At 44.3% G+C, this 25,452-nt stretch overlaps 1 protein-coding gene across 2 annotated transcripts; it reads right to left on the bottom strand.

Annotated features, from left to right (window-relative positions):
* Positions 1-1,397: 1,397 nt before the first annotated feature.
* Tmem169 (transmembrane protein 169) lies at positions 1,398-25,414 on the bottom strand. Of its 2 annotated transcripts, none has more exons than XM_032901315.1 (3): positions 25,318-25,414; positions 6,781-7,178; positions 1,398-3,794 (listed from the first exon to the last, which is right to left on the bottom strand). In XM_032901315.1, the coding sequence occupies exons 2-3, from the start codon at positions 7,049-7,051 to the stop codon at positions 3,172-3,174; spliced, it is 894 nt and encodes a 297-aa protein (XP_032757206.1). In that variant the 5' UTR covers positions 7,052-7,178; positions 25,318-25,414; the 3' UTR covers positions 1,398-3,171. The 2 variants fall into 2 exon arrangements, with proteins under 2 accessions (XP_032757206.1, XP_032757207.1); XM_032901316.1 differs by having other exon boundaries at positions 25,322-25,402.
* Positions 25,415-25,452: the final 38 nt, after the last annotated feature.

Here is a 25,452-nt window from a genome sequence, read left to right as displayed (position 1 = left end):
TGACCCCAAAACTGCAACAAGAGTTGTTGTAAAAAGTAAGACCTACCATACTGAATTTTGTAAACCATGTGCTTCCCTCAGGATGATGAATAAAGTAGGAAAAAAAAGTCTTCAAAATGTAAATTAAATTGTTGAAATATTTAAAGTTGGTATCACTCTTAAGTGTGTTAGATAGCAGTTTCCTTTGAGATCCAAACACTCCATCCTGCAAAGAAGTTCCTTAAAACAGAAATAAACAATTCAAAATAGTTTCAGGAAGTCCCTGAAACTGACCAGATTAACTAGACCCGCCCCACTCCCAAAAATAAATAATAGAGACTACTTAGGGTCATGCTCAGAGAAAATAAGCTACTGACTGGGTCACTTGGAAAGGACGCTATCCAACCTGTTGAACTGTCTGCAGGCTGGGCAGTGTACTCCAGGTTTCCCTGCTTGTGAGCTGTTACCCAAGCTGAGTTGGGCTTTAGTGATACAGCTCCATTTCTGTTCCTGTCATTTCTGCTTCTGTAAGTAACCCCTTACCCATATTCCTGTAAGTAGCCCCAATAAAACTAATTGGTTCACCAAGTTGGACTTTGGTGGTATCCATACTTTGGTCTGCTGTGGGTTCTGTTGGACTTTGGTAGTCAGATTCAGGAAGAGGAAGTGGCCAAATAAGAAAATAGATGTTGGTGGCTAGCTTTAGGGATGTAATCTAGTGGTTTTGGCAAGGAAGAGGGAATGGGGAAAGGGAAGGCCTGTCATGTTTGTCATGCTCAGGCCAGCTAGGGCTCCCTCACTACTTAAGAGATGACTGGACAAGCATTAGAACAAAGATGGAGCATTCTTCTCAGAGCAGACAGCTGTAGCATTGTATGGACAATTCGGAAACATCATTAAAATCCCAATCACGATTGATTGCTGGGATGCCGCACTCAGCTCCTTTTATCAAATATTTTCTTTTAAAGCCCTTGTTTTATAAAGCTTCAAGTAAGTAAGTAAGGGTGAGGTGAGGGAAAGAAACTTTATGTTGCCCATTAATCTTTTCAATACCTCAAACTAAAACCCTGTGTTAACAGCGGGGGGGGGGGGATGCCTCAAAAAAGGATGTGGAAAGACGGTTCAGCAATTAAGGGCACGAGAGCTTGGGTTTGGTTTCCAGAACCTGCAGAGACGCTCACAACCACCTGCAACTCCAGTTCCAGGGGCTCTAATCCCTCCTGACCTCCTCAGAATCAGACGTGCATGGGTGCCCTTACATATATGCAGGCAACACTCATACACTCAAGATAAAAAAATCTTCTAAAGATCTCTCATCCACGTGACTCTCAACAGGCCCACCTGTTTCCTGAAAACGGCGGCATTCAGAGCTATTATTGAAGAGCCCCCAAAATAAAATAAGTAAATGCTAACCAGAGTTCATTGTCTTTATTTTCATTTATTTTATTCATATCTCTGGAAATGCACCAGAAAGCACCACAGCTGTCCTCAAAAATACTGGATACATTTTCTTTTCCTTTTGAGCAAACTAATAACAGGATTTTTTTTTAATTCTCTGAAAGTGAAGTTCAGCACCATACATTAAATAAATGTCCCTGGCAGGCTTTTGGGGAGCTTGATCAACCCCTCTGGTTCACTGAGTGCTTCAGAGCACTTCCTTCTGAGACACACACACCAAAAAAAAATTAAATTAAATTTAAAAAAATGATCATCACTCCTTTTAAGAACCCAAACCCCAAAACTCGCTGACCTCTTAGGACTCAACTTTTTTTTAAATCAGGATACTCTTAAAAATGAAGTTGTTATTTCTCCAGTCCAAAATCTTTCCATTTGGATTAATCTGTTATATTACTCCTAACCCTGTCAGAGAAGCTTCATGTTATAAAGGTCTGAGAGAATAAGGCTCCTGGGTTTGGTGAAACCACAGGCTAGCTGTGGTTTGTATTTTGAGCTACTGATCCCTGCTGGGTTAGCATTTGGTACATGTACTCTCTCTCTTCTCCATCTTTATAGATTAAATATTGTTAATCCCTGTTCCCCTTCCTTTCCAGGAAGAATTGTGCTATGATTGTATGACCTATGCTTCTATCTAATGGGTCTTCCCAAAGAACCCTGAAACCACTTGACAAAAGGTAAGTTGCCAAGTACACGAGATACTACTATCTAAGGCATATGCATAGTGCATGTAACTCAGATCTATGTATAAACTCTCCATATAAGACTAGGGCCAAAATAATTATATGAATAAACAAACAAATAAATAAAGCTGCATTAGAATTTGGAATTCTGGATTTATCTAAATACCTGTCCTAAGATGTTGATTTATACTCAACTACCCAATAGCCACTATTCCTCTTTTCTCAAATTCACATAACCCCAGTATTCATCTAAGAATATAGTTACCCAGATGAAAGATTACATTTCCCAGCATCCTTTGATTGTGAGGTCATGTGACTATAGTGTGGTCAATGAGAGGCAATAAATATTGAGAACGAGTATGGGAGGGGGTGAACTTTTAAAGCCTCCTTAAACAGGTTGAGTGTGCTCTCCTTTCCATCTCCATTGGTATGACAGTTAGAGATGTAGTCAACATTGAGAAGCACTGAGGATCACATTCTGCTATCCTGTGAACTCCAGAAAATTTCATAGAGTCTTGGGATGGTCTGCCTCCAGCATATGTATAAAAATGATGTGCGTTTCTCTCTTGTTTAGCACACTGATGTTTGTGGCTTTAGTTATATGCAGTTCTATCTAAATACAGTGATGCACACAGTTTTTAGATTAGTAGCCTTGCTCCCTAAATGTCTTGCTTCATCCCCATCTATTTTCTTGGTAGATTGTCACCTCTGAGCCTCTTTATATTTTCTGTCACATTTAGGCACACACTCCCCTGGGTTATAGGCACCAATAACACGTTTGGGCCCCTGAAGAAATTTACGATTCATATCCCACATAAGCAGTCATTTTAGGGCAAAGAGTCAAGAAGCATTTGTATTTCAAATGAACTGCTTTGGCACAAGTCGCTTTTCTGTTTTGCACCACCTTGAAATAATGAAGATGGTGGGATACACCAGTGTGAACTTGGATTTTCCAGGACTATAGAGGGTATTAGATAGTTTAAGGAAAGACTCTAGATTCTGTAGTATAGACTATAGACTACTACTAGGGCCGGGGAAGGAAGTCACCGGCAGTCTACACAGTAGAGGTTTCTACTTCCGGGATAGGGTCCTTGTTGGAGAGATTGCTGGAGATATTATCAGACTCCAGCAGCTCCACAATGCTGTAGGGAGAACAGTCCTCCAGACCCAGCTTGCTGCAGAGCCAGCCACAGAAGCCTTTCTCCATGTCACAGGCAGCCCGCCACCATGCTGCCCAGGACCATGAGAGCTGGACCACGGCAGCATAGAGCCCCAGGGAAGAGGCCATAGCCATGATGAGCACTGGATAGAAGAGAATGAGGCACGGGCAGCAGGAAATCTTATGCCAGAAGGTCCTTTCTTCATTGTACACAAGAAAGATGTTGTACCAGGTAATGGTGCCATAGTAGAAAGACACAACAAAGGAGAGGACAAAGACCACAGGCAGGCAGACCAGTGTCCAGAGGACCACATGTGGCCCCTGGTCTGCCCCCACCTGGCAGGCCCTTCTTCCCTCGGGTGCTGCTTCCCTTGACAGCTCCTGGGGTTTGGTCAGCTCCTGCAGCTCCTTCTCTGTCAGAGTGACGTGGATATCCACCATCTGACCCTTTTTCTTCCCTCGTGTGATGGTCCCAGTTAGTGTGACATAGCGGCTGTCCAGAGGCATGTTCCACATACCTGCAGCACACAAAGGAGATAAGCATCAAGAACTGAGGCATCCGGGCTGGAGAGACGGCTCAGTGGTTAAGAGCACTGACTGCTCTTCCCAAGGTCCTGGGTTCAAATCCCAGCAACCACATGGTGGCCCACAATCATCTGTAATAGGATCTGATGCCCTCTTCTGGTGTGTCTGAAGACAGCTACAGTGTGCTCATATAAATAAATAATATTAAAAAAGAATAACAATAATTAAATGATGAATAAAATAACAATTTAAAAAAAAAAAAAAGAACTGAGGAATCCACGGTTCATCTCAGTGCCATCCTGAGGCCCGGCCTGAGTGGGAGTAGCACAGCGAGTGAGTCAGCAGCAGACTTAAAATGGATCTCCTTGGAAGGCAATCTCTGCTGCTATTACTCCCACAGAGGCCGCCGGCTCCACATGTGTGGCCCTGAGAAAACTGTGAGCAAGATAAACAGGTCCTTCCTATTGTTTCTACATTTTTCTGGACCACAACTTTGACATAGTCTCTGTAATAGAGAGACTGGAGCCTCTTCACCACTTCAGGATCCTGTTATGAAGGCATTATTTATGAGTATTGACCTGTGCATAAAATGTGTGTGTGTGTGTGTGTGTGTGTGTGTGTGTGTGTATTCCCTCTCCCTTCTCATGTCAAGCTCTGGGTTTCCCTGAGATGGGGAATGCAGTATCTCATGTCTAAAGACAACCTAAATCTTAAGTCTAAGCTATAAATATCCACACACTCTACACACACACACACACACACACACACACACACACACACACACACACACACACACACACACACAGTGATGAGTTGAGTAGATTTGGCCCCATAGACTCCTGCTTGGCCCACAGGGAATGGCACTATTAGGAAGTATGGCCTTGTTGGAGTAGGTGTGGCCTTATTGGAGTAGGTGTGGCCTTGTTGGAGTAGGTGTGGCCTTGGAGTGGGTGTGGCCTTGTTAGAGGAGGTGTGGCCTTGTTGGAGTGGGTGTGGCCTTGTTAGAGGAGGTGTGGCCTTGTTGGAGTGGGTGTGGCCTTGTTGGAGTGGGTGTGGCTTTGTTGGAGTGGGTGTGTCACTGTGGGGGTGGGCTTTAAGGTCTCCTATGCTTAAGCTCCACCCAGTATGGAATTCCAGTCTCCTCTGACTGTCTGCCAAAGTCAGTTTCCTCTTGGCTGCTTTCAGATCAAGAAGTAGAACTCTTGGCTCCTCTAGCACCATGTCTGCCAGGGTGGTACCATGCTTCCTGCCATGACAAGATAAGGACTAAACCTCTGGACTGTAAGCCAGCCCCAATTAAATATTGTCCTTTATAGAGTTGCCTTGGTTGTGGTGTCTCTTCACAGCAATGGAAGCCCTAAGACAGACAGACAGACAGACAGACAGACACACACACACACACAATATTTTATATATATATATACTATACACACATATGTAATTAAAAAACTTAAAAAATATGTAAGTCAATGCCTATCTTGCTTGACAGTCCCCCTTGACTTCCACTGGCTCTGACAGTTCCCAGCCCTCCACTGTGCCCTTTCAAGATGCACAAAGCTCTAGCCTGGCTTCCCTTGCTAACCTTTCACCTCCTCCCTTGGTTCTATCTGCACACTAACAGAAACACCCCTTCCATCAATAGGCCAGTGTTGTTCTCACCTCAAGACCCTTGCTGTTTTCAAAACAAAACACACACAAAACCCCCCTCTGCTCCACATCTTTCTTACCTGGTCATCGTGTTCCTTGGATAAGTTCAAATGCCACTTCTTTGGAGAGGTCTTCTGTGGTACATAGACCCTCCCCGCCACCCTCTGCCAGTGGTCATCTCCCTGCTATTGAAGGTTGGGTTGTCTTTGAATGATTATTACCACCTGAGGTCATCGTGTTCACTGTCTTCCCAGATTAAACGCTCAGCGATGAGCATAGGGAGACTGCTCACGTTGTCGACTCTGAACTTGAGTCTTAACATCTGTCCTTCTGCATGCCTAGGCCTACCTAGTACTGCACGATAGTTCGTAACATAGATAACCTGCAGACTCCCTGATATTCTTTGTTTTTTTTTTTTCTTTTTTCTTTTTTTCAGAGCTGGGGACCGAACCCAGGGCCTTGCGTTTGCTAGGCAAGCGCTCTACCACTGAGCTAAATCCCCAACCCATTCCCTGATATTCTTAAATGGAGGACACAGATATAAATTTCATGGTGGAATTCCTAAGAATTTCTGTATCACACAGTTTCCATACTATGTATCTTCATAAATATTGACCAGGTCCCTACAGTGTGGTTGATGTGACTTTAACTAGTGCCTGAGGAGTATGAGTGTATTATCTATTTCCACCTAATGATGATATCATATTTCACACAAATCTTGACATTCCCAAAAGTGAAGAAGGAATATTGTATCTCTTTGACTTCAAAACTTAAAACAGTCTCTTTCTTCTTTCCTTTCTTTCTTCCTTTCTTCTCTCCTTCCTTTATTTCTTTCTTCCTTCCTCTCTCTCTCTTTCTTTCTTTCTTTCTTTCTTTCTTTCAGTTTTACCTTTTGTTTTGTTTTTGTTTTGTTTTGTTTTGTTTTGTTGAGACATGGTATCACTGTATACCCAAGGAGGGCATCCAATTCATGATCCGTCTGTCTCAGCCTCCCAAGTGCTGGGATTTTAGGTGTAAGCTACCACACCTGGCTGCCTGTTCACAATTATTATGAAAGATAATGACTGTTGTTCTTTATATATGTTAATTAATTAGCCTATAAAACCACTTCTCTAACACTAGCAGTTGTGAAAGGGTAGGGATCCCGCCCCATCTCGACTACAGCACTGCAGGCTAAGTAACTATTGTCAGTTTAATGAGTGAAGACAGCAACCCCTCAAGGTATGCATCATCAGAAAGAAAAAGCCAGAAAGCCAGTGTTCATCTGCTGGAGGGCTAACCCCGCTTTGGTTTTCTTCCTGTCTTTGAACAAGGGGTTCCCGAAAGACTCACCATCATCTCCAGGGTAGTCCAGGAAGTCCTCCCCCTCTTCCTCCTTAGGCCGATCTCCAGCTTCAGTTTCTTCAGGCTCCTCATCCGTCTTCTCATTATCTGACCGATAGATGATGATGGATTCTGGGCGAGAGTCTTTCCTCCTCTTCTTCCTACGGCCCAATGTGGATTCCCCATCCAGGGCCAGGACAGCAGCCACTGCCCTCCTCAGTGAGCCGTGGTGGGGGCTTGGCAGCTGACCCTGGCTTCCCACCGGTGCTGAGTCTTCCATCCTAGGTCTGAGAACGAGCTGAACTTACGGAAGAGTCTGACTTGTCTGCGCAAACTCAAGCACCACACATCTCACGGCTTCTACCCAGAAAGGACTATGCAGACACGCCCCCGAGGATGACTGCGACCTGAAAAACAGAAAGGCATCAGCTGGAACCATATAGGGCAGGCTGGAGATAAATTGGGAAATCAGTGTAGGAGGGAGGGGTCCATAGAAATCCTCTTTCGGTAACAAATACAGAATAAACGCGGTATTACGAAAACCTCGTTAGTCCAGTTAAAGGGTGCAGAGTGTGAGCGTCAGTGAGGAGGTCCACAGGCAGGAAAGAGTGAAACCCAATCTTCCTCTCATCATGAGTGGAGACTGTCTTGGCAGGGGCCAGTACTTTAGACTTCTGACTACATTCTGAATACACTCTAACAATACCCAAAAGGAAGTAGGGTAGTGAAACCTCACTAACCCCATCTACCTTGCTATGGAAAAACCCGACTCCTGGTACAAAATGCCCTTGGGAAGTTTCAGGAATCTGGGTTGCTTTCACTTTCAACACTGCAGTACATTCTTTTGTTCCACAGCTAAGCCAGAAAGAAAAGAAAAGATGGAGCATCTTTTAGAGAAAATGTGGGCACACTATTTACTGCCTGCAAACTAACCCTGCATTAGTATTGCTTTTCTAGGACAGTGGTTTTCAATCTTGTTAATGCTGGAACTCTTCTAACACAGTTCCTCATGTTGCGGTGACCCCTCCCCCCAACCATGAAATTATTTTCGTTACTATTTCTGTAGTTTTGTCATTGTTATGAATTGTGATGCAAATATCTGATATGCAGGATAACTGTTATGAGACCCCTGTGAAAGGGCCGTTTGACCCCCAAAGGGATCCAGATGCTGAGAACTGCTGTTCTAGGAGAAAGTTAGGAGACTCTATCTGGGGCTTAAAATGTTAAGCCAAGGCACACCAAGAGAATCAAGACAGATGAGCTCTGACGTAAACCCAGATGACCTCTCAGGAGGCTGCAATCCATTTTTGAGCTTGAGCCATCCCAAGGAATCCTGTGCTGCTGCTGCTACACAGTGAACATTATAGCAACACCCCGCCTATCATAGTTAGGTAACCAGCTACTCACAGGGGAAAACTGTCTTTATGGTACCTGTCAAACACTTATAAGGGGGAGCCTTTTATTATGGAAGATGGCAAACTTACATACAAGTAAGACGCACTTTAATGCGTCTTCCTGACAGCCATCACCTACTTTCAAGAGTAACTCACAATGTGGGGCTGGTGAGATGGTTCAGTGGTAAGGGAGCTTGTTGTCAAACCTACAACAACAGGAGCTGTTGTTCCAGCCCCTGTGGGGAAGAAGGGGACTGTCTCCTGAAAGTTATTCTCTGACCTCCACACACTCACTGTGTCATGAACATGTGTGCATGTGCACGCATGTGTGTGCACACACACTAAATAAATAAATAAATAAATAAATAAATAAATAAATATGATTATTTAAAATGCTGTTTCAGAGCCAGGAGGTGGTGGCACACACCTTTGGTCCCAGCACAAGAGGCAGAGGCAGGTGCATCTCAAGGCCAACCTGGTCTACAGACCCAGTTCCAGGACAGCCAGGGCTACATAGAGAAACATTGTTTCCAAAAAAAACAAAAACACTGTCTCACTGTTTTAAAAATTAATATTAGAGAAATTCACAATAGGACTAGAAGATGGCTCAGCAGGCAAGGGCACCACTGAGACTGACAATCTTTGTAATACATCTATGGAAGGAGAGAACCAGCACCCCTAAAGCGCGCTCTCTCTCTCTCTCTCTCTCTCTCTCTCTCTCTCTCTCTCTCTCTCTCTCTCTCTCTCTGTCACACACACACACACACACACACACACACACACACACACACACACTCACACTCCCACATTTTTTACAACCTCACAATAGCAATGTTCTATGTAATTTTTAAAGCCATTCTTTAACATCATTGAATCTGTTCAGATCTTCCTGTTCCTACAAACGGTCTTCCATCTCTTTGCCTATAGCAGTGCCACCTAGTGGAGTTTTCAGCCATCACACCTAAAATGAGGCAGGGCGAATAAGGAAGAGCATTTGTTTGTTTTTTAAGGAATTTATTAATGTATTTTATAAATGAATGTTTGGTCTGTATGCATACCAGAAGAGAGCACTGGATCCCATTACAGAGGGTTGTAAACCACTCTGTGGTTGCTGGGAATTGAACTCAGGACCTCTGGAAGAACAGAGCAGCCAGTGCTCTTAACTGCTGAGCCATCTCTCTAACCCAGAAGAGTTTTTTTTTTTTTTAATGATTTCGTGTGTGTGTGTGTGTGTGTGTGTGTGTGTGTGTGTGTGTGCACATGCATGCACATGCCTCCTTGCCTGTGTTTATGAACCGCAATACATCTCCCTAGAGAGACAACAAGAGATGAGGAGTTTTGTAACTCACCTTCCCCCTGCACCCTCCCTCAGAACATCTTGGCACACCTAAAAAAGGTGGGACACAAAAGACACTCCATTTCAGCTCTGCAGCTCTGGGCATTTAATTTACTTGAACGCTCACTCCCCATCTTAGCTTGAAACTCCTAGTGCCCAGAAGACAGGCAAGGGAGGTGCAGAGGACAGCAGACACTGCAGTCAGGAAAGCACAGGGAAGCAAAGCCTTCCACGCTGTTATCTGTGCCCTTAGGGAGGTATAAAGTGGTCGCCTGTATCACGGTCCTACAGCTTCTTGGGTGTCCATTTTACTGAAGGACGTGGATCGTGGGAAACAGTTTTGTATTAAACAGACACTTAGGGAATAGGGCTGCATACCTATATACATTTTTAACAAGGGAACTTGGAATCCTTACCCTTCGGGAGGACCACGTCTTCCCAGCCACTCCATGTAGGTCCCTCAGTGCTGAGCCATTTTGGTGAGGAGCCCTGACTGAGCTCATTGGGGAGTCCCTCTGCTCTGACTCTTCCTGGAGATAATCAGTGGGCTCCTTAGCCCAATGAATTCACAGCCCAACAACTTGGGGGATCGGTTACATTCAAGCATAAGTGTTCTTAACTTCTCAGTGTTCTTAACTTTGCTTATCTCATTCAAAATTAAAAACTCCATCAAGGTTCCTTAAAGTTTTTTGCAGGAGTGTGGTTATTTAAATAAAAATGCCCCCCATAGGCTTATATATTTGAATGCTTGATTATTAGGGAGCGGTGATACTTGACCAGAATTAGGAGGTATGGCCTTGTTGAAGGAACTGTGTCACTGGGGGTAGGTTTTGAGGGTTCAGATGCTCAAGAGAGGTCCAGTGGCTCCTCCTTCCTGCTGCCTGCTGATTCTGATGTAGAACTCTCAGCTACCTCTGTCTGCCACTGTGCTCCCCACCATGAGGACAATGAACTAAACCTCTGAACTATAAGGCAGCCCCAGTTAAATGCTTTCCTTCATCAGAGTTGTCTTGCTTATGGTGTCTCTTCACAGCAATAGGACACTCTCTAAACCAAGGAGCAATATTAATGCAAGTTATTTTTATTTAAAATAATGTTCAAACCATGAATTTTGATCATATTCTTCTTCTATTGTTTTGGTTTGGTGCCTTTTTTTTTTTTTCCGGAACTGGGGATCGAACCCAGGGCCTTGCGCTTGCTAGGCAAGCGCTCTACCACTGAGCTAAATCCCCAACCCCATGCAATACCCATGGAAGCAAGAAGAGGGCATTGAATCCCGTAGAGCTAGAGTTACAGACACTTGTGAGTTGCCATGTGGTTGCTGGGAATTGAACTCAGGACCTCTGGAAGAGCAGTCGGCACTCTTAACCACTGAGCCATCTCTCCAGTTCGGTGCCTTTTTTCTTAAAATACAAGGTTATTATGCAAGTGCAAATAACTCCCTCTAAACACAGTGCCCTCTGTAAAAGACGAGAACCTGTGGGTTCATGCTGTTTATCGAGGGCAATCAGGCATGATCAGGTAATAAAGGGCTATAGAATTTCTTCCTCTAATCCTCACCTCTAAGAATGCTATCCATAAGCACTGGGCTTAGTTCAGGCGGATGATTAAGGACTTAGGACACAAAGGCAAGACTCCACAATCTGCTTATCCATTGCGGAATCACAAAAGAAAATCAACTACGGGATAAGGTGAAAGGGCAAATGACAATTATCTAGTGCTTGAAAGGTCAAAATTTTCATTCCCTGAAAAATGAATGCAACCAAAGTTTGGAAATACAGAAATAGAAGTGAAACGAAAAGCCACCACCAACAGCTGTGTGTGTTGTATTTGATGAAATGTGACCCAGAGTCCTCCCTGTCACGTGGTAATATCAAAGACACGCCATTTTTAAACATGGGCTTTGCTCAGACTGAACAGCATTCTAAGCTCTGCTTGTGTTCACTCATCCACATCCACAGCCCACCTCCGCTGTGTCAGTAGACACTGAGACCATTCAAAGCAAACGAAGGGAGGAGAGACTAAAGAAGTGAGAATACATAGAGGCTGAAGGGTGTGTGAGGCATTGGAACCAAAGAAATATTCAGAAAGAAGAGACGTATGGGGGTGGGGGAGTGGAGAATTAGGAACAGAATTAGCAGAGAGCTAAATGTCACTGGGAGCACACAGCCCAAGGGCCCTGGGGAGGCAGGGTCATGCACAGAGTCCAGCACTTCTCAATAATAAGACATTTGAAAATGAAAAATTTTTTGGTAGTTTAGAAACTTTGATACTAACAAAGGCTACCACTGTGGTTCTTAAGCTAATTTTATAGTATGCTTATTAGTAATATACAAGAAGGCCATTTGCCTCCTCTCAAGTTTAAAATTGATTTTGTTAAAAGTACATGGGATGGGGTCCTGGGAGTGGATCTGGGAGGAGTTATGGGACAGAACGGAGCTTAAATATAATCTAAATACACTGCATACATGAAGTTCAAAAAACAATAAATATATTAAAAATCACACACAAATAACCGCACTGAACATGGTACCAGACGAGGCAATGCAATGCGTAATACAAACCGAGCACGAATATGTCAGAGACACAGAAATAGCCCAGCATCCTCGTCCTAGAAGCAGCCTAGCGTTTTCTCCAACTACAGCCTCAGACTTGCTGTGGGAGGCTCTGTCACAGACACTAGAGTAATCTCAGACTCACGCCCACTGTCTGACAGACTGTTCTGTCAAAAAGTGGCATCAGCCCTCATAGACAAGTAGGCAGCCTGTTCCTGAGGAACTTTCCACCGGACTTGGGTGTGTTGCCATTCCTGCAGAGGAACAGGCAAAGCTTACTCAACCACAGGTGAACTCCCGGTGTTGCCAGATCTAAGGTCAGTTTGCTCACTGCTGTGTTAAAAACCCAGCGTAGACAGAAATTAGTAGAAGTCAGTTTATTCAAGGTGAACCCTGAGGAAAACAGAGACCACTCTATTCCAATTTCCTCCTTCACCTGGCTCAAGTCTTCTATAGGGATATGAGGGGGTTACAGTGACACTGTGGTTGGTTACAGTGATCATGGGTGGGAAATCCCCACACTGGATGGAGGATTTCTCCAGGCTTTGTCTCCATCATTATTTATTTATTTATTTATTTATTTATTTATTGTAATAAGCAAAGGCTAGGTTTATTATTGCGATCTATAACGGAGATCTCCGGGCCGACACGTATCCTGCGCAGGAGACAGAGGTGTCGACCTGTCTCCATCATTCTTCTTTGTTTGTTTTTGTTTTTGTTTTTGTTTTTCCGGATCTGAGGACTGAACCCAGGGCCTTGTGCTTGCTAGGCAAGCGCTCTACCACTGAGCTAAATCCCCAACCCCTCCATCATTCTTTAAGAGACTAGTTCAAACCAGCTGGACAGCCACATTACTCCTCTAATCCCAACACTCAGGAAGCAGAGTCAAGCAATCTCTGAGTTCAAGGCCAGCCTTGTAAACATTGTAAGGTCCAGGAGAGCCAGAACTACATAGTAAGACCTTGTCTTGAAAACAAAACAACACAACAACAACAACAACAACGAAGAATCTAGTTGAACTCAGCTCCACCTCCCGGATAGCGTCTGCATTTTCTTCCCAGGTAAACACTTTTCTGCTAGTCAGTTTGTATGAGTTGAAGGGAGGAGGGGTGCAACAAGTTCTGAAAGGACTCCCCAACACCAAATAAAGTGTCATTACAAGTAACAGCAACAACAAAAGTGCATGCCAGGGGCTGGAGAGATGGTTCAGTGGGTAAGAGCTCCTGCTTTGTTAGCAAGAGGAACTGAGCTCAAATCCCCAGCACCCATGTAAAAGCCAGGCATGGCCATGCACCTTTAACCCCAGTATTGCCTTCTGTTTATAGCCTTAGTTCTTAGTTACGCAGTATTTCAGGTCACGGATCCTGAATGGCATTGTGAACTCTCCCTCATCCCTCCAAGAAGACTGTAAACTTGCAGAGGTCAGAAATTGCCGTATTCTTCTGTGCCCCTGGTGGACTGGACACGTACCAGATAGTCAGTATATACCTGTTGACTTCTTAGGACAGAGGAGAAATAAATGATGAGTGATTTTGAGTAATGAATACATAACTACTCTGGATGATGGAAAGAAGTGTTGAAAAGAAGACGGTCTAATTCTCCTTCTGACTTTTGTACACATAAAATGCTGCGGTGTTCGGTGTGAGAAACACGTTCTGAATCTCTCTCTTGCCTTTTGGAGTCTACAAGAGAAAAACAAATCTGCCAGGTTCCCAAAACTTTAATTAGTAGGATCAAGAGACGAAGCACAACTTTGTTCTCCTTTCTGGATCAGGCTTGCCCATCCTCTATCTCTATTGCCAGGTCAGAGTCTGCTAACCAGCATCGCCCCATAGAACATTAACCTCAAACTGGACTCTTGGTCATCCAGGGGATCAAAAGATGCTCTAGGACTCATGCTTAGCGAAAAATGGTTCTAAGCCATTGGCTTCCAGACATTGATGCCTTAGTCAGTCCTTCAACTCATCATTAAAAGAGATTTTTGGGGGTTGGGGATTTAGCTCAGTGGTAGAGCGCTTGCCTAGGAAGGGCAAGGCCCTGGGTTCGGTCCCCAGCTCCGAAAAAAAAGAACCAAAAAAAAAAAAAAAAAGAGATTTTTGGAGCTAGGCATGGTAACTCACATTGAAACTCCAGAGTTCAGGAGGCTGAGGCAGGGGAATCATGAGTTTGAGGCCAGCCTGGGTTATTTAGTGAGACTTTGTATTCACAAAGAAACAAAGACCTTTGAAAAAGCTGAATAAAATCGTGGGGTTTTGGTTTTTGGTTTTTTTGGGGGGTGGGGAGTTGAGGTTTTTTGTTTGTTTTGTTTTGTTTTGTTTTTTGCCTAAAACCCATTACTATAAAATGAAATCCAGACCTTCCATGTGGCCTGAGGCCTCGTAATATCACTCTCCTGTGCTGTATCACCTCCCTTACAACTACTGTCTGCAACCACTCTGGCTGACTGTATTCTCAAGAGCACCAAATCCTTTCCACCTTGACATATTTAAATGCAGCCTACGTTGGATGATATGCTATACTACCCTACTCCGTCACGTGATCATCTCCTAAGTCCTAAGTTCAAATGTCCCCTCTTCCAAGGCCTTCTTTTCCCACAACCAAAAATGGACCCCTTCCCTTTCATGATTCTTAGTCTTTAAAATAATTTCCCTGTGTAAAACTTATCGGCACTTGTAACTAAGTATTTAATTATTAACAAATGTTCTTTTATCTCTTTGTTGCCTTTCCTCCATAGGTGACCATAAACTCTGTGTGAGGTGTAGTCACATGGTAGATCAACAAGAAAGAAAAAGCTTTAAAGGGCCATGGTTAACCACTAGCCTAATTTTGAGACTGAGACTAAAGAGAAATATAAGAAAGATGCTGATGTGTTCCTTTGTGCGCTAGCCATTCCACACTTGGTAGACCCTCCTCCTATATTTATTGTCTTCCTGTATTACTTTTGTTTCTATTATTCTTAATTGTACATATCAGGAAGGAGTACTGCACACTTGAGCACAGGTACCTGCAAAGGCTAGAGGTGTTGGATCCCTCCAGAGCTGTAGTTACAGGCCGATGTGAATGAGTCCTATTTTCTCCTTTCTAATAATGCAGGTTTCAGGGGGTCACATTATGTCTTTGGTAAAGAGAGCAATCCTAGGCTGGGAAGATGGCTCTGGGGTTAACAGCACATACTGCTCTTGCAGAGGACCCAAGTTTGCTTCTCAGTACCCACATTGGATAGCTCCAGCTGCCTATAATTCCAGAGATCTGAAACCTTTGACTTTGTCCAGCACTGACACTCATGTGCATATACCCACAGACAGATGCATGGACATACACATAATTAAAATTAATTGATTAATTAATTAATTAAAGATGACTTTTCCCATCAGGTAGTAGTGGTGGCACACCTTTAATCCCAGCACTCAGGAAGCAGAGGCAGGTGGCTCTCTGAGTTTGAGTCCAACCTGATCTACAGAGTAAGTTCCAAGACAATCTGAGTTCCACAGAGAAACCCTATCTTGAGGGGTTGGGGGAGATAGAATTTCACAGCATCCCTTGCAGCTAGGCGTGATCAATCAAATGATTAGTTGTTGGGAGCCATAACAGGACAAGCTAATAACTAGCAGGTGATCATCCTGAGATGGCCAGCCTCGGATTATTATATAATCTGTGACTGGTTCACCCTTATTAAGCAAGGTTGTAAGGGATTCATTTTAGGAACGATTCCTGCTATTAAAATGCTTTTCCTGTTGTTATTATTAACAACCATTGAATAATAGCCCACTCCTTTGGAGCATATCTCTGCAGATCTGTGAAGATGTACTGTCTTATAGTGATGCTATATAGACAAATATATGACTTCTTAATCTTAATGATGATCCTATAAGAATTCCTAAAATTATGTCAGTGATTATTAAACTCTTTTATAGTGGGACTGCTATTAAGTCTTTTTCTGATAGTCAAAACTTGCAGTGAGAACTCTGCCAGTCTCCCAAGTGTCACCAGTTAATTGCTCTTAGACTTTCTCCCACTCAGAGCACATTCCAAAAGGTTGTAAAACAATTAACCAAAGGTCATAAAAGGGGAACTAATGATTTGTTATAGGTGCTAGGACAGAGGATAAAATATTGACTGGGTTTATTTACACGAAACTTCACTAATAACTTAGTTATGGTTTTAAACCTTTAGTGAACCTCTGGAGCTGTGACAGGTGATGGATGGTCGCCAGATAATTACTCCTGATGGATATGCACGTAAACATTCTCTGTTGTAAACTTCTATTTCAATTTATGATTTGATTTTTTTTGTATAAACTGTGATGAACTTTGTAACGTGATCTGAAAGATGTTTAAGTGCAGAGGACAAAGAGAAGGGACTGGACTGAGCTGGAGGGAACTGAGCTGAAGAGTCAGGACTGAGTGAAGGAAAACTGAGCTGACTTGAGTTAAAGAGAACTGAGCTAAAAAGATCTGGGCTGAGAAGAAATGCAGAGTGGAATAACTTAGAGACTATAGGTAACATAAGAGAGCAATGTGCAGAATACGGAGGAAAAGAGGAAAAAAGAAGAAGCTGCAGAGAGCAGAAGGAGCAGGCAGGTTTTTCCTTACCCTGGGATAGAACAGGTCCTTTCTTAATAATTGCAAGACTAAGGTAGGCTTAGTCTTATTAAAAGGAACAAGCCTTTTCTCTCACAAACTTGGGTTTAATTCATTTAGCATTAAAAGGGTAGAAGCTATTTCTTTCTCTATGCAAAAAAGATTGGAACTCATCTTTCATCCAGAATGAGTGAGTTCTTTCGGCACTGGGGCTTGGTTTTTGCCCTATATGCATTTGTAAGTATGGATGTGTGTGTAAGTATGTAATTGTGAGAATGTATGCATGTGTGTGTGTAAGAATGCAATTGTGAGGATGCATGTAAGTTATGCCCAACTGGTTGAGTAGAAATGTATAAATTCACATTTATGAATCTGTATATGAAATTATATAAGTTTATGCATATTTGCCTATGTAAAAGTTTTTCCTTCTGCAAGCGCTATTCACTTCTCTTGGTTCAATAGAAGTTTATTGCTCCAAACTTTCTCTTAGATTGACAAGCAAGAAGCATAGGGATAAAAGGGAAAAGCAATTAATCCTCTACTTTATCTCCTGCTGTTTTAGAATGAGGTGCTAAATGCCAGAGACTGCAGTTTCTGGCATAAGAGGAACACAGAAGGCTGGTCAGTTACAGTAGCAGAGCATAGTGACTTAGACATAGATAAGTAAATCAGCTACAGTAACACGGTAACTTAGATGTATATGAAACTTATTATTATACAGCAACCCTAAGTATCTTGTAAGACAAAGTCTTCCCTCCACTGACGCTCTTCTCCCTCTGCTGCCTCAAGAAGAACCAACGAGAAAGAAGACTAATGCCAGGGCTAGCCCCCCAGCAATTAGTGTCTGGATACATGGATGTGAGTATGCAGTTTTACTGTCTTTCCCTCTATTTCTCTTTTAGGAGTTGGAACATGGTCCTTCCACAGTCCATTCAGATAAAAGCAGCCCCTTAGTGACAGCAGAAGAACGACACAGAAAGAGTTTAAGTATAGGACCATATATTCTTTTTGTTCAGACTGAAATTATGTGGGGAGGGGAGTCTTGTATTAATCCACAATTTTGGTTTTCTGAATATAGGCAGATAGAAATTCAAAATTCCAAGGCAATTTTATATCTCAATCCCTCTGCTGTATCACTGGTATATACACAAAGTTTAAGGAGCATTTTGGACTAAGAACACAAAACGACATGATCCCTGATAATGGGTAACTTAAGTCATTTTGATTCTTCTGGAAAGCCCAGAAATTCTGAAACTCAACTATCCAATACAAAGGACTATTCCATGGATACTGGCTAAAGTTCTATCAGAAATTCCCTAGAGGTCTGAAGAGATGGCTCAGCAATTAAAAGCACCAATAGACCTTCAAGAAGACGAGGGTTCAATTCCTAGCACCCATGTGGCAGCTCACAACTATCTGTAACAGCAGTTTCAGGGAATCTGACACACTCCTCTGCTTCCACATGCTCTTGGAAGATAAGTTATGCACAGACAGACACGCAAGTGAAACAACCATAGGTATGAAATAACAAGTTTAAAAAAAAAAAGAAAGAAAGAAAGAAAGAAGAGAAAAAGAAAGAAAAGAAATCCATTGAGGAGCTCAGTGTAGCCCAGTACATAATAGGACTTGATGCTTGCAATAAGAGGGTCAACAATGATGTTTTATTAAATAGAAGTTACTTATATACCACTAAAAATCTTCAAAGTTCAAACCCTTAAAATGAGTAAGCCTACAGCATCTTTGGAGGGCCAGCCAGATCCCATGTAACCAATGGGATTACTGGTCTACCTCCATGCCAAACCTGTAGAACTGCCTCTCTGCATCATCATGGACGGTTCAACGTTGTGTGATTTCCCTACAGTCTGTTCACACTACCTCTCTGCTCCCAACTAATCCAGCACATTCTTCTACTCAGATAATTCAGCTTAAATTACAGCTTTAGTAGATGCAGAAACCAGGGAACCTAGAGGCCTGTGCTTTCATGTGCACTGCAGGGTAACTAATGAGGGTTGAGGTTTGACTGGAAAGAGTTAATAAAGGCAATGGCACCAAACCTTGACAGTAGAGCTGGATGTGTAAGTGGTAGGGGTGATTAGAAAGACGAGGGCTAGAGTCTCATCAACTAGGAAGTTACTGTGACTTTCCCTTGCAGCCACCAAGTACACTGTCCAGCCAATGCCTTTAATAAAGGCTGGCCTGTTTGGCATGAGTTGTATAAAGTTTCATGGGAAAGTTTCTGGTTTAAATTTAGGTGATTGGCCCAATTTTAAATAAATGACTGTGCAGACAACTAACCAAAACAAACTGTGGACTGACCACATGCCACACTGTTGGTGGACAAGAAGTTTCCAATCAGGTGCTGTTGAAAAATCTTAGGCGTGGTCTTTTGCCTCTTTCTCATGTTGCAGCTGATTTGCTGTGGCTACAACTGTACAAGTATGGAGGGCTGTCTTTCCAAAGTCTGCCACTACACGGTGGAATATGCCCTGCATCTGACTTACTGCCCTTCCCACTCCCCCACCCCACCCCACCCCGATCTGAGTGTCTGTCACTCAAGGATCACACATCACCGGTCTGGGCTGGCCAAAATCTGCTCATTACAACTGACCACTATAAGGTATGCCATCAACAAGGAAACAAAGTGTTTATGGTTTTACCATCAAAAGTTACCAGCCATTCTTGCAGAGTCTCCTCTAAGGTGGAAGGAACTGAGCTCAGGCCTGTATTAGGTGACTGGGATTGTGGTAGAGCAAACGCAAAACCTCCCTGCCTCCAGCTGGTTGCTGTGAAGGGGCAGTGAGCACAGTCAGGATACAGCTTGCTTCTCTCTGTCCTCTTGTAACTAGAGTAAAATTTGACACATTCTACAACTTCAGTTGCTTTTTGTGAGGTTCCAAACCCAGGACAAATGGCCAGGTGCCTATTTAACATATCAAAGTGAATCATGCTACTAGGTTCTCCCTGTAATCCCCCAGACCTTTCCTGTTACAGTCCCCTATGGCTAGTATACCTGCCCTCTTCCATGAACTTTCCAGCCCAGTAGTTTATATAAGGCAACCATTTTGGTTACTCACTCTCTTTGTACCCAAAGATACAGCAGCCTAGCCTCCTGGCTCCTGCAACTGGCTCCCCTCTCTCTCCTGTCCCTTTCCCATTCCTCCCCTTCCCCCCCCCTTCCCTTCCCATCTCACCCCACTAGCTCAGCTCAGGGTCATACCCACTCTAGCTACACTCCCCCTTTTATCTACAGTAAACCTTCTCTTTCCTTGCCTTTTCCTTTGTATTTCTGTTATTCACTCACTTGTGTTTATTTTTTTACTACGTATATTGCAGTGAGGGCACATTTGTGGGCCACGGAACACATATAGTGGCAGAGGACAGCTTTTGGGGGTTGGTTCTCTCCTTCCACCATGGGGGTCCCAAAGATCAAATTTAGGTCTTTGGGCTTGTCAGAGGTCACCCCTACCCGGTGAGCCATCTTTGTTGGCCCTTCACATGCTACTACTTTTACAGATCTACTGATTTGGAGGAGGGATGAAGAGATAGTTCATTGTTTAAGAGCACTTGCTGTTCTTGCAAAGGACCCAAGTGCAGTACCTGGCGCCCATGTAGTAGCTTAACAACTGTTCTACATTCCAGTCCAGAGGACCCAGTGTTCTCTTTTGACCTCAAGGGTATACCAAGCATGAACACAGTGCTCAAATATGCATGCAGGCAAAGCTCTCATACATAATGAGTATGAGTAATATTCTTTTGAAAAGCAATTACTAACTTGGAAGACCATGCAGCTGAATGATATTAGTCTCCCACTGAGGTGGTGTAAATGGTACCCCTGAAGCAACCTAACGTTGAGAGTGCTGCTTCTCATGGTCAACTTTTTCCTGCCTGCATCTTAATGCCTAACTGAAAGAGTTAGTCATTCCTGGGAAAAACCAGCTGAGACAACATGTAAACTTTACAAATCAGTAACTTTAAGTAAAGTTTATAAAGTTTCTTGGCTGGCAGGCAGGCAGGCAGCCACAGCGGTGCACACCTTTAATCCCAGCACTTGAGAAACAGAGGCAGGCGGAGCTCTGTGAGTCTGAGATCAGCCTGGTCTATAGTGGGAGTTCTTGGTCTGCTACCTAGTGAAATCTTGCCTCAAAAACAAACAAACAAACAAACCATTAAGCAGTAGAATAGAGAGCTAGCTTCAGTCAGTGAAATGATTGCCACACAAGCTTGAGGTTGTGAGCACAAGCCCCAGGAAGCCAGAGGTCATGGAATACATGCTGTTATAATCCCAACACTGGGGAGATAGAGATAGGCCGATTTGGGGATTCCTGACTAGCCAACTTAGTTTGCTCAATAAGCCACAGGCCAAGACAGTCCTTGTGTCAAAAAACCAAGGTCGATGGCTCCCAACGAATGACACGCTATACTGTCCTCCTGCCTCCACACACATGCAAACATATTCACATGTACACATACACACAACATTACATTTTTGAAACTATTTTTTAAAGATTTATTATATTTATATGAGTACACTGTAGCTGTCTTCAGACACACCAGAAGAGGGCATCAGATCCCATTACAGATGGTTGTGAGCCACCATGTGGTTGCTGGGAATTGAACTCAGGACCTCTGGAAGAGCAGTCAGTGCTCTTAGCCACTGAGCCATCTCTCCAGTCCTTGAAAAAGATTTTATTGTCATGTGTGTGCATATGTATGTGTGAGGATGACCATGTGCACAATTTTAGGTTCTTATGAAAGCCCAAAGGTGAGCAGTCAAGATCCCACAGGGCTGGAGTTACAGGCTTTCCAGTATGCATGCTGAGAACCTGTTGGAGATCAGGAAGTGCTCTTAACTCTGGAGCCCCTAAGGTTAAATATTTAACTTGCAGAAAGATAGCTGACTCACCAAAAGCGTGACAGCACACAGCCTGGAAAATGAAAGCACATGTTAACTCAAGGTTACTGCCGCAGAAGAGAAAAGAAAATCCTATCTGCAAGTGATGGAGGCCTAGCTCAGCCCATCACCTCAATGCTATTGGCCACCTGTTCCGTCTTCCTTTTCCTATACAAGCCTTGGGGCCTATAGGTTCCCTATACGAACCTTTGAAGAGTGGCACCTCCCCGCCACCTTCTTCGTTTGCTGCTTTTCCAGATGAAAGCTTTTCCCTTCTCCAGCAATCTGTCCCATTCACTGGATTTGGGGGTGGACAAATGAAAGAACTCAGTGGGCCAGGCTGGTGGCCCAGGCCTGGGCTATCAGCTACTCTGGAGGCTAAGGCAGGAGAATTGCAAGTTCAGTGCTTGACTGAGCTACAGAGTGCAGTCAAGGGCACCCTGGGCAACTAAGGAAGTCCTTTCTCAAGGTAAGAAATTAAGAGGGCTGGAAATAGAGCTCAGTGGGTGAGTGCTTGCTCCATATACATAGGCCTTTTTGTCTCATACACATACGAAGGCCATTGGTTCGGTCCCTAGTAAAGAGGAAACATACAAACAACACTGAGGCTGATTCTGCACCATCTGCCTGCAAAGAAAACAGTTCCTGGTGGCAGGGGCGGTTGTTCATAAAGACCTCGTACGCTCCTACTGTAAGAGCTGAAGATTGGACCCTTTATTTGGTTACCGTCCAACCTATTGTGGTAAGTACTTCGCCCACTCCACCCATCCATTCCTGTGCTACAACACAAGACTGAACAAAGACAGAGAAACCCAAGCGTCCCCACAACTGAGCTGTATCCCCAATGCCTAGAGCAGCACCTGGTGCACAAGAACTCTCTGCGCTCCATACTGACTGAACACTCCTATGTGAGCTGTCTTAGAGGGCTCTGGCTTGGAGGCACGACCGCAGTTAGAAGCCTCACTGGTTGGTATTCCTGATACGCAGAGATTCTGAGAGTCTGCATGTTGTGTGCCACTCTGAGGCAGCAGCTGGTTTGCAAGGGAGTGGGGGTGGGGCGAGTTAACCAGGAAGATGGGGAGGGGGAGGGTCAGCAAGCAAGAACATCTCAGAGGGGAAAGGAAGCCACTGCTAATGGGCTGTGACAGCACAGGGGGTGTGGATGGATCGTGGTGACAGCAAGCTCTCTTCACCAGGACAAAGCAAGCAGCGGTGCAGAATACAGAGATTAGAGCTGGATTTGGCCCAAGAAGTCACCAAAGCAACATAGTGGTGGTCTAGGGTGAGGCATGGCTCATGAAGGGGCCAGAATTCAAATCTGAAAACAAGGGACTTATGGGTGAAATTGCCAGGTGTGGTGATTTTTAGGGGCTAGCAGATCTTAAAACCCGGGAGGCAGAGGCAGAGACAAAGAGAACATGTCTCTTTATTGTAAACCAAGGAGATCCCACACTCCCCAACCACAGGTTTACCAGGACTGAGAGAAAGAACTGACTGCTCCGTGGCAGAGTCCCTGCAGCTGACAGACAGCACCTCGTCATGCCCAGTGGACAGCTGCCTCCCATCCCAGTCAGTCCTCACTAGAGTTCCTGCCTCAGTCTGTCCAGTGACCACACTCACTCTCTCTCGCTCTCTCTCACTCACTCTCACTCTCCCTTGCTCTCTCACACTCTCTTGCTCTCGCTTTTGCTCTCTCTCATTCTCACTCTCTCTGTCTCGCTTTCTCTCTTGCTCTCGCTCGCTCTCACTCTCTCGCTTTTACTCTCTCTTGCTCTCTCTCACGCTTTCTCTCTTGCTCTCTCTCCCTCTCTCTCTCTCGCTTGCTCTTGCTCTCTCTCTTGCTCGCTCGCTCACTTGCTCGCTGTTAGAGAGCATATCTGAGGGAGATGGAGGTTTAGCTCTATGGAGGAATGCTAATGCAAACTCCGTGGTTGGATCTCCAGCATGGCAGATGAACAAACAACCTATGTCACTTTGTCCTTGGGATCAGATAGCTGGGAACTGTATTTTTCTGAAACAATTCTTCAACATCGATATTTAAAAATTATTTTTAGGGGACTGTGGAGATGGTTCAGCAGGAATGGGTACTAACTTCTGTGCAAGGAGGAAGACCTAAGTCAGATCCCCGAGCCTTAGCTTGTACTCCAGACAGGAGGATTGCGGTGACTCCCATGGAGTCAAAAGGGGGCCGAACTCCTAGTTCAGTGAGAGACCCTGTCTCAAGGGATTACAAGGTTGACAATGACAGGGAAGGGCATCCAACAATCTCCTCTGGCTTCAACAGGAACACACACACACACACACACACACACACACACACACACAAATATACCACACACACAAAATTTATCTTTACTTAGAGGTTATAGTGGTGCCATTTTTCAATGTGTTCACGAGCATAAAGCTGACCTAAACGGAAGGCGACCCGGGCTCCTGATCAGCTAGCTACCCAGACAAAGATAGCAGGGAGCTCTAGCTCTTCCTTTCTGCGTGTTGGTTGGGATTGGAGAGGGAAGTGCTCCTAAAAAGAGGTCAGAGGAGGGCAGGGAGGCGGAGGGACTAGAAGATGAGATGCTCCCAGCACTGCAATCTGGCTGGTGGGAAAGACCCAGTGTCTAACTCCACTTTCCATTTGCTTTGTGAGTTTTAAGTAGTGGCTCCAACCCCCACCTCCCAAAACAGACACGAATGGCATTTGTTGGCTTAACACCTGGAAAGGGAGAACAGAGCACCCTGGCACATTTAGAAAGACCGTTGTTCCCAGACAACTTGATGACCTGGGTTCCATCCTCAGCACCCGTATGGTACAAGAAGAGAACTGACTCCTGCAATTCATCTTCACACACACACACACACACACACACACACACACACACACACACGTACGTAATTTTAATTTTTAAATGAACACACAGAAAGGCAGGGCATGGTATCCCACACCTTTAATCCCAGCACTCAGCAGGCAGAGGCAGGTGGATTTCTAAGTCCCAGGCCAACCTGATCTACATAGTGAGTTCCAGGACAGCCAGGGCTAGAGAGAGAGAGAGCTTGCCTCAAAAAAATCAATAATAATAATAATAACTAATTAAAAACAAACAGAATGTGTGCAATAAATTGTTCCTTGGAACCAACTCAGAGCTGACAAGTTTCTTGCTGAAGGGATGAATTAGAAGGCAGGTTCCAAAAACATAAACCAAGAGGTAAATCTTGTAAGAACTACGGAACGATTCATCTTTTTTTTTTTTTTTCCTGCTGTATAACCCAGATGAAACGGATCAGATCTCAAATCTAGGGAAAAGTGCTTCTTTCTTTCATTTCTGGGTGGGGCACCAAGAATGAGGTGAGGCTGGGCCTAAATTCATTTTGTTTAATCATTCATTATTTAGGCTCTGTGGATAACTGCAACTGTAGGCCCTCTTCTGCCCCACACCCTCCTTCCTTCACTCCCTCCCTGAAGATGAAGGGACCTGGCTGTCTTCTCTTCAGCTACCTAAGCCTTTCCCACTTCCCAGCCATCCGCACACAGCAGCTGAAGCCCAGACAGCCAGATGTCTGTTGCAGAACCGCACAGCGAGGGCCCAGACCTGCAGCCTTTCTCTACACAGATGCTCTGGAGATTTAATCTTAATTAACGGTGGGAGCTATGGCCCCAAGGATTGGATTTTCAGAACAGAAAATGTCCTTCCCATTTTGTTCTTTCTCATTCTCTCTCTTTTCATTCCTCTGTCGTTTCCCCCAATGTCACCGAAATTTAAAATCAAATAGGAAAATATCGAACGAGGAGTCTCACCCACACGTTCCCTGGGACCCAGGAAGGAGGCTGAGGATGCAGAAGACTGCAGGCGGCCGCCAGGAGCGGTCCAGCTCTGGGAGGAGGCCTAGCCCGCCGCGAAGGCGGGGCCTGGGCGGGGCCTGGGCGGAGCCT

This window comes from Rattus rattus, chromosome 4, assembly GCF_011064425.1.
Source record: "Rattus rattus isolate New Zealand chromosome 4, Rrattus_CSIRO_v1, whole genome shotgun sequence".
Lineage (NCBI taxonomy): Eukaryota > Metazoa > Chordata > Mammalia > Rodentia > Muridae > Rattus > Rattus rattus.
The sequence above is the reverse complement of the archived record's forward strand: the minus strand, read 5'-3'. Positions and strand labels throughout refer to the sequence as shown.